The following is a 13686-nucleotide window of genomic DNA, read 5'->3' as shown; positions in this document are numbered from 1 at the left end:
CACTGATTTGATTAAAGCAAAGGCACCAGATACAGTAAAATGGAATGATAATGCAGAAACGTCTTTTACAGATTTGCGTACAGCTCTATGCATGCAACCCGTTTTGGTAGCCCCAGATTTTAAGAAGCATTTCTTTTTGCAAACCGATGCTTCCGATGTAGGCCTGGGGGCGGTACTATCTCAGATGATTGGTGATGAAGAACACCCAGTGCTATTTCTAAGTCGCAAGTTACTGCCAAGAGAGCAAAACTATGCGACAGTAGAAAAAGAGTGTCTAGCCATTAAATGGGCAACAGAAACATTGAACTATTATCTGTTGGGCAGATCTTTCACCCTTATTACGGACCATGCTCCACTACGGTGGATGCAGAACAATAAAGACAAGAATGCTAAGGTCACCCGTTGGTTCCTCTCTCTGCAACCATTTAAATTCTTTGTAAAGCACAGGGCTGGTCTACTGCATGCTAACGCGGATGCATTATCTAGAGTGCATTACTTTTCGGCTAAGGCCGCTTCACACACCAGTGTTAAGCTGGGGGGGAGGATATGTGGCAAGGTCAGAGAGGCTTTATATGTGATTAATAGATTGGAGCGATCTCTATTCCCAGCATGATTGGGTTAATTGGGGGGAGTCACCCCTTGAATGTTATCAACCAGGTGAATGTAATTAACCAGCCCTAGGGTTTTAAAAGGTTAGCCTCTGAAGACATCAGAGAGTCTAACAGCTGGGAGAGAGGAGGTAGTTAAGCCTGAGACTCTGAGAAAAAGGTACTGTGTGAAACCTGCTAAAAGTGCTGTATTGCATTTTGTTTAAAACTGGGAACTAGATTAGCTGGCCAGTTGGGTAGTTAGTAATACTGTTGTTTAGTAAGTCTCCAAGTTGGAGTAGGATTTATTTTCTTTTTGTTTTATTTTGTGGGAGAGCACAACCTTGTATAAATTGTGGAAAGTGACAATAAACTGCAGTACTATTTTATCCTGACTGTTGCACTTGAAGTTTATTGTGAAGAGCCTGGCCATCCTGCCACAATATATATATATATATATATATATATATATATATATATATATATCAAGCGATAAAGTGGAGCACTCAAAAAGGACTTTTCAATCGTGAATTTATTGATACGAAAACGCTTACATTAAATCATCTGTTTCGACGTTTCGACCCCTCAGGGTCTTTATCAAGAACGTATATATATATAAAAATAGAAAATGCTCTTGCACTCACGCTTTAAAGTCCCTTAGTGACCTGGGGCTAGCATACCATGGCTAGTAGTATCCATCTTTCAAAATAGGTAGCAGCACTCACGGATTTAAAAGTCCAAAATGTATTGATTCAAAATATAAAAGACGATCAACGTTTCAGTCCTGCATAAAGGACTGAAACGTTGATCGTCTTTTATATTTTGAATCAATAAATTTAAATTCGTGAGTGCTGCTACCTATTTTGAAAGATATTTATACACACACACACACACACACACACACACACACACACACACACGTATTTTCTATATATATATATATATATATATATATATACAAAATACAAAAAAAGTCTTGCACTCCTACCAATAAAGATTTTAACCTGGTGCTTGGTTGCACAATAGATATAAAGCCAAAAAAGACCAGCACTCTCAGGATTTTCAAATAAATAGAAAAATATTACTTTACTAGTCAACGTTTCAGCACCTCTTGTGTGCTTTCATCAGGACAGCATACAAAACATAAATGAAAATACATTGCTTAAGTAAAGTAATATTTTTCTATTTATTTGAAAATCCTGAGAGTGCTGGTCTTTTTTGGCTTTATATATATATATATACCGTATATACTCGAGTATAAGCCGACCCGAATATAAGCCGAGGCCCCTAATTTTACCCCAAAAAACTGGGAAAACTTATTGACTCGAGTATAAGACTAGGGTGGGAAATGCAGCAGCTACTGGTACATTTCTAAATAAAATTAGATCCTAAAAAAATTATATTAACTGAATATTTATTTACAGTGTGTGTATATAATGAATGCAGTGTGTATATGAATGCAGTGTGTGTGTATGCAGTGTGTGTATGAGTGCAGTGTGTATATAATGAATGGAGTGCAGTGTGTGTGTATGAGTGCAGTGTGTGTGTATGAGTGCAGTGCAGTGTGTGTATGTGTGAGTGCAGTGTGTGTGTGTATGAGTGCAGTGTGTGTGAGTGCAGTGTGTATATAATGAATGCAGTGCAGTGTGTGTATGAGTGCAGTGTGTATGCAGTGTGTGTATAATGAATGCAGTGCAGTGTGTGTATATGAGTGCAGTGTGTATATGAGTGCAGTGTGTGTGTGTGTGAGTGCAGTGTGTGTGTGTGTGTGTGTGTATGAATGCAGTGTGTGTATGAATGAAGTACAGTGTGTGTATGAGTGCAGTGTGTATGCAGTGTGTGTATGAGTGCAGTGTGTGTATGAGTGCAGTGTGTGTGTATGATTGCAGTGTGTATGCAGTGTGTGTATAATGAATGCAGTGCAGTGTGTGTGTATGAGTGCAGTGTGTGTGTATGAGTGCAGTGTGTGTATGAGTGCAGTGTGTGAGTGCAGTGTGTGTGAGTGCAGTGTGTGTATATAATGAATGCAGTGCAGTGTGTGTATGAATGCAGTGTGTGTATGTGCGAGTGCAGAGCATTGGTGGGGGTGGGCATTTTATTAATTATTATTTAATTATTATTTTAATGTTGTTATTTTTTTTAGGTAACTATTTTTTTTATTTTTTTATTATTATTTCTATTATTATTTTTATGTTATTATTTTAATTTTTTTTTCTTCTTCTTATTTTTTTTCTTATTAATATTTTTATTTTTTTGTCCCCCCTCCCTGCTTATTAGCTGGCCAGGGAGGGGGGCTCTCACTCCCTGGTGGTCCAGTGGATGGGCTGTAGGAGGGGGCTGGCAGGAAGCTGTAACTTACCTTCACCGCAGCTCCTGTCAGCTCCCTTCTCTCTCCTCCGTCCGTGTAGCTCCCAGGTCAGCTTCCTCTGCAACTCTCGCGAGAGCCGCGGGGTCAGAGCGTTGCCACGGGTTACCGTGGCAACGCTCCGCGCGGCCGCGAGAGTTGCAGAGGAAGCTGACCTGGGAGCTGCACGCACCGGAGAAGAGAGAAGGGAGCTGACAGGAGCTGCTGTGAAGGTAAGTTACAGCTTCCTGACAGCCCCCGGTCCATGTCTGTATTATGGCAATTAAAATTGCCATAATACAGACAACTGACTCGAGTATAAGACGAGTGGGGGTTTTTCAGCACAAAAAATGTGCTGAAAAACTCGTCTTATACTCGAGTATATACGGTATATATATATATATATATATATATATATATATATATATATATACTGCTCAAAAAAAATAAAAGGAACACTTAAACACACAATGTAACTCCAAGTCAATCACACGTCTGTGAAATCAAACTGTCCACTTAGGAAGCAACGCTGAGTGACTATCAATTTCACATGCTGTTGTGCAAATGGGATAAAAAACAGGTGGAAATTATAGGCAATTAGCAAGACACCCCCAATAAAGGAGTGGTTCTGCAAGTGGTGACCACAGACCACTTCTCAGTTCCTATGCTTCCTGGCTGATGTTTTGATCACTTTTGAATGCTGGTGGTGCTTTCACTCTAGTGGTAGCATGAGACGGAGTCTACAACCCACACAAGTGGCTCAGGTAGTGCAGCTCATCCAGGATGGCACATCAATGCGAGCTGTGGCAAAAAGTTTTGCTGTTTCTGTCAGCGTAGTGTTCAGAGCATGGAGGCGCTACCAGGAGACAGTCCAGTACATCAGGAAACGTGGAGGAGGCCGTAGGAGGGCAACAACCCAGCAGCAGGACCGCTACCTCCGCCTTTGTGCAAGGAGGAACAGGAGGAGCACTACCAGAACCCTGCAAAATGACCTCCAGCAGGCCACAAATGTGCATGTGTCTGCTCAGTCAGAAACAGACTCCATGAGGGTGGTATGAGGGCCCGACATCCACAGGTGGGGGTTGTGCTTACAGCCCAACACCGTGTAGGATGTTTGGCATTTCTCAGAGAACACAAAGATTGGCAAATTCGCCACTGGCGCCCTGTGCTCTTCACAGATGAAAGCAGGTTCACACTGAGCACATGTGACAGACGTGACAGAGTCTGGAGACGCCGCGGAGAACGTTCTGCTGCCTGCAACATCCTCCAGCATGACCGGTTTGGCAGTGGGTCAGTAATGGTGTGGGGTGTCAATTATTTGGGGGGGCAGCACAGCCCTCAATGTGCTCGCCAGAGGTAGCCTGACTGCCATTAGGTACCAAGATGAGATCCTCAGACCCCTTGTGAGACCATATGCTGGTGCGGTTGGCCCTAGGTTCCTCCTAATGCAAGACAATGCTAGACCTCATGTAGCTGGAGTGTGTCAGCAGTTTCTGCAAGACGAAGGCATTGATGCTATGGACTTGCCCGCCCGTTCCCCAGACCTGAATCCAATTGAGCACATCTGGGACATCATGTCTCTCTCCATCCACCAACATCACATTGCACCACAGACTGTCCAGGAGTTGGCAGATGCTTTAGTCCAGGTCTTGGAGGAGATCCCTCAGGAGATCATCTGCCACCTCATCGGGAGCATGCACAGGCATTGTAGGGAAGTCATACAGGCATGTGGAGGCCACACACACTACTGAGCCTCATTTTGACTTGTTTTAAGGACATTACATCAAAGTTGGATCAGCCTGTTGTGTGTTTTTCCACTTACATTTTTAGTGTGACTCCAAATCCAGACCTCCATGGGCTGAAAAATTTGATTTCCATTTTTTAATTGTGTGATTTTGTTGTCAGCACATTCAACTATGTAAAGAATAAAGTATTTCAGAATTATATTTAATTCATTCAGATCTAGGATGTTATTTTTGTGTTCCCTTTATTATTTTGAGCAGTGTGTGTGTGTGTGTATATATGTATATATACACACACACACATTCTACATATATATTTAACTATTAACTACATAATTATTTGATTTTATGAATAAGTTGAGGGACCTGCTTGACAACCCAGGCAGACAGTCCAGATAATTTAATTGGCAAGCCCTATTTTTAACCCCATAACTTTCCAAAACACCATAAAACCTTTCCATGGGGGATATTGTTATACTCGGGAGACTTCACTGAACACAAATATGAATTTTTCAAAACAGTTTAACTTATGACGATGATGATGATATCACCAGTAAAAGTGCAGTTTTTGTTTAAAAGAATGCAAAAAACAAATAAAAACACTAACTTTGGCCAACGTTTGTGACTAAGTGGCTACAACAAAAGACTGGACATGCCCCATTTTGAATACCCTGAGTTGTCTACATTTGCAAATAGTATGCCATGATGGGGTTAATTCACATTCCTGGACTACCATATGTTCTCAAAAGGCAACATAGACCCAGCAAACCAATCTGGCAAACTGAAATGGGCAAGCCCTATATTGACCTTGTAGCTTTCCAAAACACCATAAAACCTGTACATGGGCGGTATTGTTATACTCCGGAGACTTCGCTGAATACAAATATGAGTTCTTCAAAACCGTAAAACCGTCACAACGATGATATCACCTGCAAAAGTGCAGTTTTTGTTTAAAAACAAAATGCAAAAAACAAATAAAATTGACAACTTTGGCCAGCGTTTGTGACTAAGTGGCTGCTACCAAAGACTGGAAATACCGCATTTTGAATACCCTGGGTTGTCTAAGGGGTTAAATTCCTATTAGTAACAGTTTGAAGATTATTAACCCTGGGATAAGTCAAATGATACCCCACCAGCCAAAACGACATAGGCTAGGTTAAATACCTAACCCTACCCCCTGGTTAAAGAAAGTCCGCCTTGTTATAGTAGTATTTCAGGGGGTAACTCTAGTAACTAAAAATAGGAAAATAAAGGAACAGTATCACAGACATCCACTCCGAATGGAGGGGACGTATTGGAAATAGTACTGTCATGGATATAAATTATTGTTAGTAAAATATCTATTTACTGTATGTTTTCATTATTTACTCAAAATGGCTGCTAGAGCACCCCCTCCCATCGACTAAAGAATGTAAATAATGTAATGTATTAAGATGGCATCTCCCAGGGAGAACTGCACCCAGGATGATGGTGACATCACACTTTGGAGGAAGTGCATTAGATAAGACACTTAACACTTGACCAATTAAAGATGTATTCGCTCTGTTATCTTGCATTTTGCATATGTTGTATTTCTGCCTTTATAAGGGACTTGCCGGCCCCCTGATTAAACATTCCAGAGTTTTTCAGTTATCTGTCAGTGGTGATTTACTGAGCGTGCATGCTTTCTATTTTAAGCAATCTGGAGGGGGGCAGATACTCGAGCAAACACTTGGTTTGATCTAAAACAGTACAACCTAAAGTTGATTAGTAGCAAAACCAAAATAAAAAGCCTTTATTAAAATTTAAAAAAGAGCTACTATATCTAACAAAGGGTCCTAAATAGGGAGAACGTGTCTGTATGCCGGGTAAGGGGTATAACCCTTTAGGACAGATAAGGAGTGCATAAAGCGTTCCACTCAAGTGGGATATCCTGCTGCCAAACAGAAACTAGTAAGGGGTAGATAGGGAACACAAGGGGATGGTCTGCATCTCACTCTGAAAAATTGTACAAGCAGCTCATCCAGTGGATATCAAGTGGGTCAATAATAGGTACCCACGGCGGAGCCTGACCAGCACCTAAGCAGGACGTGCATTGCAGGAGCTCCTGCGGCACGGCCGATAAACTCGACGAAAAATCGGGTAGGAGAGCCAGAAAGCTTTCTGGAAGGAGCCCGGCAGACTGGGGAAACCGGCACCTACCTGGGGATACCAAAACGGACACCCGGAGTACCCGGGAACCGCTACTGCAGGTTGGGGCCTACCGGAGTGGGCGAAGCGGGAGGACGGCCGCTTTCTGCTTGCTACTCCAAGCGGCACGCAACCAATACTCACCTCTCCCCCCCCCTAGACCGGTGGGGGATATCCCGGTCCCCGCCACACTGACCAAGCTAAACCTCCTACCTCTCAGTTGATCCTCCGGCCCCCACAAGCTAAACGGGGGTGGCAGTCCTCAAGATGGCTGTCCAACCTGACTCACCAACATCCGACCAGCAACTGCAACAGTCTGATGTGCCAGGCCCCAATGACAAAACAAGAGACACCCTTGAGGACATTTTTGATCGTTTTTGGGCTCAACTGCAGGCTCGCATGCGGCCAGCTATGGCTACTCCTGACCCACCCACAGGGGACCAGGTTCGCAGCAAGAGGGGGCCTGGGAAACCTCTCATGGGCGCAACTACGTCCCACACATCGAAAACCCGAGCGAGACGCTCACCCGAGCTGAGAGCACTATGGGCCCAGACCCACAAGTACCAGCCACGCACACGGGGGGCCGTCAGACACCCACGACGCCGACGCATACCCGATCCATGCAAGGCCCACCGCACCACCCCGACTGGGACGACCCTGGACCTCAAAGGTACGCAGGCTAGTGGCATGAAGGTACAAGCTCTCCTACAGCACCAGGGCAGGAGGTACATTTTGACTCCACAACACGGCACTGAACCCCCGACGACAGGCACACCGACAGAGAAGAGGGCACCGACACTGACCACAAACGGACCCCCTGCGACCACTCAGCCTCACTGGCACCCAAGTGTGCTCAAGGTCCTGAAGTGGACGATCTGCACGTACTGTGAACAAGTCTCCACCAAAGCACAGAGCCATGGAGACAACCTGGGAGAACCACTCTGCCCTGCAAATAGGTCTGGACTTTGCCTGCTGGCAACGGGCATAGGTTGAGAGGGAGAGATACAGGGGGACACAAGATACGCCAGTGCAAAAGCATGTTGTTCCCTCTCATACACGGCACTGCAATCTAGCTAATACATGTGATTTAACCTATTGTTTATGCCTGTACTAACAGGTCCCCTATACCACCTGACCCCCCCAGCGTTTAATGCCCAGCTACTGAGACACCAGGTGGCTTCCTTCCCCTAGGCAATGCCTGTAACCATGTCTAACCAGACTGTATTGTATTGTATTGTCTTAGCATATAATCTGAGGGTCAGTGTGGCTCCTACATGGTTGGTCAACTATTGCGACGTGCCATGCCCAGCTGTGTTGCCTTTCATGGCCCTAGATGTACCACCTAATCCTGTGTTGTGGGCTTGCCCCCACTACCGGGCTTCACATGACTCTCACGCATACGGGACATCTTAACTAACCTGACCAGTGGACAAGCTTTTACAGCTGCGCACGCCATGCCCCACACCACACTATTGTCCACTCCTCTTAAATTCCAAGACGTGCACGGTTTAAGTCCCTAACGTTAGAAAGCAGCAGACGCTCATCACTCAATCTCACGCAAAAGCTAAATCTAGCCTGTATAACCCAGCCTGAATATCAATCTATAGTAAACATATATGGCTATCTAGCCTGACAACACACTGTTCCTCAAAACACAAAAAGCCTGCGTATTAATTGTATGTTTAATAATGTTTTCATCTCACATGTCGACCTCCAATAGGCACTTCTCTTGTTTACCTAGATTTGTTTAACCTGTTCACTGTATACTTTTATTATGAATACTTTACTCTTGTTTGTGATCTTATCGAATGCTTAAAAAATATAAAACGAGGCAGCTCCTCATGGGAGATGTTGTACTGTATTGAAGTGACCCCAAGCTGTATGAAAACCGTACACACCCGCTCTTTATTCTGTACCCCATTTAACAAATGCCTCAATAAAAGAATGATTGACAAGAAAAAAATAAATAAATAAATAAATAAATAAATAATAGGTACCCACCATACCCCATAAAGAATATATATCTATCCCCAATACATTGGCACCGCACTAGGCTAGTGCCTACCTAAACCAAGAACCCTATAGAGATAACTCAAAAACACAGTGAAGTGCTACCTAACAAGTGAAAAAGTGCATAATGAAAATAAAAGAACCCTTTTTTATTTTCATTATGCACTTGTTCACTCGTTAGGCAATCATATATATATGCATTATATATGTATTATAATATTTTATAAAATGCTTTAATTATTTTAGAATATATTATACACATATATATGGATAATATATTTATTTTATTATTAAAAAATCTATCACACATTTTAGTTGCCTGGGGGACTGCCTGACAGCTCAGACAGTCTCCCTACTGGCAGCTCCATAGACTCCTATTGCAGCCATGTGATCATAGTGATCACATGGCCCTGGAATGCCAGGGAGGTTGAAGCTGCTGCAGGGGGACTGGTAGGGTCTCGGGCAGTCCCCCGGACCAGGATTGCCACGGATCGCCGGTTCAGGTAAGTCCAGGGCTACTATTTGCCACGGACTTACCAGGTACGTTCGAGGTAGTTAACGACCATTTTTTGTATGATGTACCTGGTACGCCCGAGGTCGGGAAGGGGTTAATTAATAATATTGTGCTTCCTGTCTTCCATCATTATATCCTGCAGCTTATTTCTTGTTTCTATATTTATTTTTATGATTATATTTTTTTATCAGGCTGTATAAAGGAAGGGACTTTCTATGATTTGGGCCAAGAATGGAAAACAAATGACTGCATGTCCTGCAAATGTAGAAGAGACTCAATTTCATGCTGTACTATGTAAGTATGCACATGATGTTATTTAATTTGATACACAACAAGAATCAATCAGTCAGCTATTTCATTAGCAATGTGTATGAGTGAATAATGTACTTATTACAAAAATAAAGCAAAAAATAAAGCACTTACCATCCACTTTGTATTGGAGCATGCATGTTTTATTATAGGGGCACTATAGACACTATAACTGCTTCTTCTGATTGGAGTGGTAATGGTGTCTGGAGTCCCCTTGTAACATCCTTACATTCAGTCTTAAATAGCATTTAATTGTTTAATGCTAAATGTGGGTCCTTAGCATCCCATCTGTGCTGCTCAGGTACATGAGGAAGCATTAGCCCGAACAGCAATAGGCAGCTGTGTATTTTTAATTAAGCTGCCTCCATATCCTACACAACATCACCTTATCGGATTGTTGAAAATATCCATGTATTTATTTTCTTTTATTTAAAGGTATTCAAAGCCATCTGACTTCGACCAGGTACACTGCGAAGCAATTCTTGATCTTGACAGTTGCAAATACAGAGTCGTGAAGAAGAATGACAAAACACAACTTTGTCAAGTTGATGCTTGGATTTCCTAACAGCTACACCTTTTCGTGTGCTTTTTAACTTGTAACTGACTCTCAGAACAATAAACATCTTCATAAAATGACTACTCATTAATTGTTTGAAAGAATTTTTAAAAAAGGTATTCAATAGATATATAGAAATCCAATATAAATGCCTTAAATCTCCTCACTTGATATTGATTATGCTACATTCCTATCATGTGGTTTAAATCTTGAAAAGTTAAATAGATTAGAGTCCATTGTTATTCTATACACATTTTTAATTAATAACTGAGTACCATTTTCATTAATGTCTTTGTCGCCTCCATAACTGAGTACCATTTTCATTAATGTCTTTGTCGCCTCTCGGGGGAGTTTTGGCTATAGCTGCACAAATAGAAACACAAGTTATTTGATGCCTAAATGTCAGAAAGTTGAGCAGTGAGACTTATTTATTTTATTTATAAAATAGTTTACCAGGAAAGATACACTTAGATTTCTCTCGTTTTCAAGTATGTCCTGGGTCCACAAAACATTGCATTGATACATTAGGGTACAATAAAATACAAAAACAATATTAATACACAATATATACAAAATTTAACATAAAATAGGTAGGAAATATTCGTTCAGGGGCATGATCTACACACCAAAACTGCGTCATTAGGCCAAAGTTGTGTCAATGCCTATATTGTCCCTTTAAGGTACCCAAGCCCATATTTCACTCTTTCATACCAAGGTTCTTCTATTTTCCATGTCCTCTAGATGTTTGATTGGTGTAGACAAATGAAACCCAAAGCTCAACAGCAAAAAACCTTGCATATGTGTGTTTAGTCTTCAGTAAATGGATATTGAATTGGTTAAAAGGTATGTTAGTTGTGCACAGGTAAGTCTCAAATATGTTACCAAGGCAATCAAAACCACAGGTGTCCAATTAATGTGTCATAGCATGACGGCCACGCTACCTATTAATAGACTAATATATGGCTAGATTCCTACGTCTCTTCCCAGTGTCTCGTACCTTGTGTTGTTCCATTGCATATATTTCAGCCAGAATCATTTTATGTTAATATCATGTTGGTAAGCATGGTCCTAAATACAAATAATCACGTAGCAATCCCAATGTCAAATAATCACGTAGCAATGTCAGTATGTCATTCCCATACATATAAACTAGCATCTTCTGACAAGTTCATATATCAAACCGCTAATGTTACTTTTGGGTTCAGGCAGTCTCCTATGATATATAATTCTTTCCAGTTGAATTATTGGTTTTAAATTGTTATTGCACTTTACACATTCTGCCACTAGGGATTTAATGTGTCTGATTGCCATGGAGATGAATTGTGGTTAGTTAATAAAAAGTAATTAAAGTCTTGCCTCCTTCTGCAGGCTGAAAAAAGTAGGTAAATTTCTATATTTACATGCTTTTTCGTCTTTATGCTTTCCACGCTCACTCTCATTCCAGGTAGATACATACCTGAAACAAGGATTTATCCCACAAGGTCTCAGATTTGAGAAAATACCTTTCTTTATGGATAATATTGAATTTGAAAACAAATGGTTGGGAGCATTAGACAACTGCTCCATTATCCTAATGCAGATTTTGGTCAAATATAGACAATATAGGTTAAAAATAACAGAGACCAAGATTGAACAAATACACTCTAATATTAGCTCTTCCGATTAAAGAACTCATCTCCAATTTGGATGATGGAGTAAATCAAAGGATCTCATTCGAGAAGGACCTAATGAAAAAGAAAAACCTCAAATTCGCTAGGGACAAGAATGATTATGAGAAAGGGCAAATAAGAAGTTGGTAAAGGAAGAAAATTAGAAATAGGTCTATAACCAGAAACCCCACTCATATTAATGTAAGTCACACTAACAAGTCAAATTCCACTCCCAGAAATCAGCTACGTTCTTATTGACGAGTCCAGCCTAGACAAGGGGCGAGATCTTATGCAGAGGTAACCCGCAGTAATCCAAAGATTTACCAAAACCACAATAAAACATTTAGCCCTAAGATCAAAAGATCTTTTAATAGGTCTGATCATGGCAATCCAAGCTTCATCTATATAGAGAACCCGAGGAGGATGTCCTACACAGGCATGAATAAAGTCACAAACGAGGGGCTGCCGAATAAGACCTTCCCACATAATCTGGGGGCTACACCTAAAACTAAACCCTCGGAAAAAATAGGATTTTTTAATTTATTTTTTATGGAAAGGGCCATCACAGACATCCAGACCATTCCCTTATTCATGAGAACTTTAGAGGATTTAGAGGAAAGGGATATCAATCCCAACAAGCTGAGATGCCTTTCATGAAAGGGATCTTTAATATCTCCTTATACAACATACAACCAGCGGAAATCTCTCTATTAAATAAAGGGTTAAATTTTGCTACTTCGAAAAACTTCAATTTGTTTAAGCTGTTTAAAGATCTCAACTATAGGAAATAAACTTTAACAAGGTAATTTAATATAAAAGAGTCTAACAGTGTTGTTGGCTGCCCAGGTTTTCTCAATAATCCTCAAGATAGGATGATTCTGAAAAATCTGGTTTCTCTCATGAACGACCAGGATGATGAGAAATCCAATATGGATGCCCTAGAGGTAATTAATGCCAACGCACCAACAGGTTTGAAACCTCCATCTACCTACTATCCTGTGTCAGACAAATGCCATTTCATCCCTAGTTTGTATGATCTTGTTTTAAATGATTTTTAAAAGTTGGATGCACACAATAAAGGTAAACATATGAGGGGACACTCTAACAACCTCAGCCAACCAGAGGCCTGAGCCCTAAAAGATCTTAGGAGCAATTTAGAGATCATTATTATGGGTGCAGATAAGGGGGAAGGCATACTGGTACTTAATAGAGAGGACTACCTGAAGGAAGCCAATATAATTTTGGGCGATGAACAATACTATAGGGTATTACCACAAGATCCCACTATTCACTAAAGAATTACATATGTTTATTGAAAGCATGTTTAGGAGAGGGACCTTGGAGAAAAACGAAAAAGGTTTCTTACTCTCTAGTCCTGGAGAGATTCCTATATTTTATTATTTTCCTAAGATTCATAAGAGCTTGGCAAATGCTCCAGGGCATCCTCTATTGATTCTCTTTCAGCACCACTCTCTAAATGGGTGGATATCCACCTACAAAGATATGTGGTGAATCTCCCTTCCTATATACGTGACACCAGCCATGTTCTGTCTCTAATGCAAAATGTAAAATGGCATGAAGGATATAGCTGGCTCACCATATGGTACAGCATTATATACCAACACTAGCAATGAATTGGACATACAAGCACTTTCTGCTCTCCGATCCACTCCTTCCATCTTCTCAGGCTGAGTCAATCATTGAAGGATATATTTTATATTGACACACAATTATTTTAAGTTTGATAATAGGTTTTATCGCCAAACAAAAGGGAATGCCATGGGGGCGAGCGTTGCCCCCTCTTAT

The 13686-nt window shown here is 41.2% G+C and overlaps 1 protein-coding gene across 1 annotated transcript in view; it reads left to right on the top strand.

The window, feature by feature from the left end:
- LOC134575117 (beta-microseminoprotein-like) overlaps positions 1 to 10311 on the top strand; it is a 64955-nt gene extending 54644 nt beyond the window's left edge. The window contains exons 3-4 of the mRNA XM_063434290.1: positions 9558 to 9660; positions 10111 to 10311. Of these exons, the coding sequence (XP_063290360.1) occupies positions 9558 to 9660; positions 10111 to 10240 (233 nt within the window). The 3' untranslated portion in view covers positions 10241 to 10311. The remainder of the gene's footprint in view (positions 1 to 9557; positions 9661 to 10110) is intronic.
- Positions 10312 to 13686: the final 3375 nt, after the last annotated feature.

The sequence above is a fragment of the Pelobates fuscus genome, chromosome 10 (genome assembly GCF_036172605.1).
Source record: "Pelobates fuscus isolate aPelFus1 chromosome 10, aPelFus1.pri, whole genome shotgun sequence".
Classification (NCBI taxonomy): domain Eukaryota; kingdom Metazoa; phylum Chordata; class Amphibia; order Anura; family Pelobatidae; genus Pelobates; species Pelobates fuscus.
The sequence above is the reverse complement of the archived record's forward strand: the minus strand, read 5'-3'. Positions and strand labels throughout refer to the sequence as shown.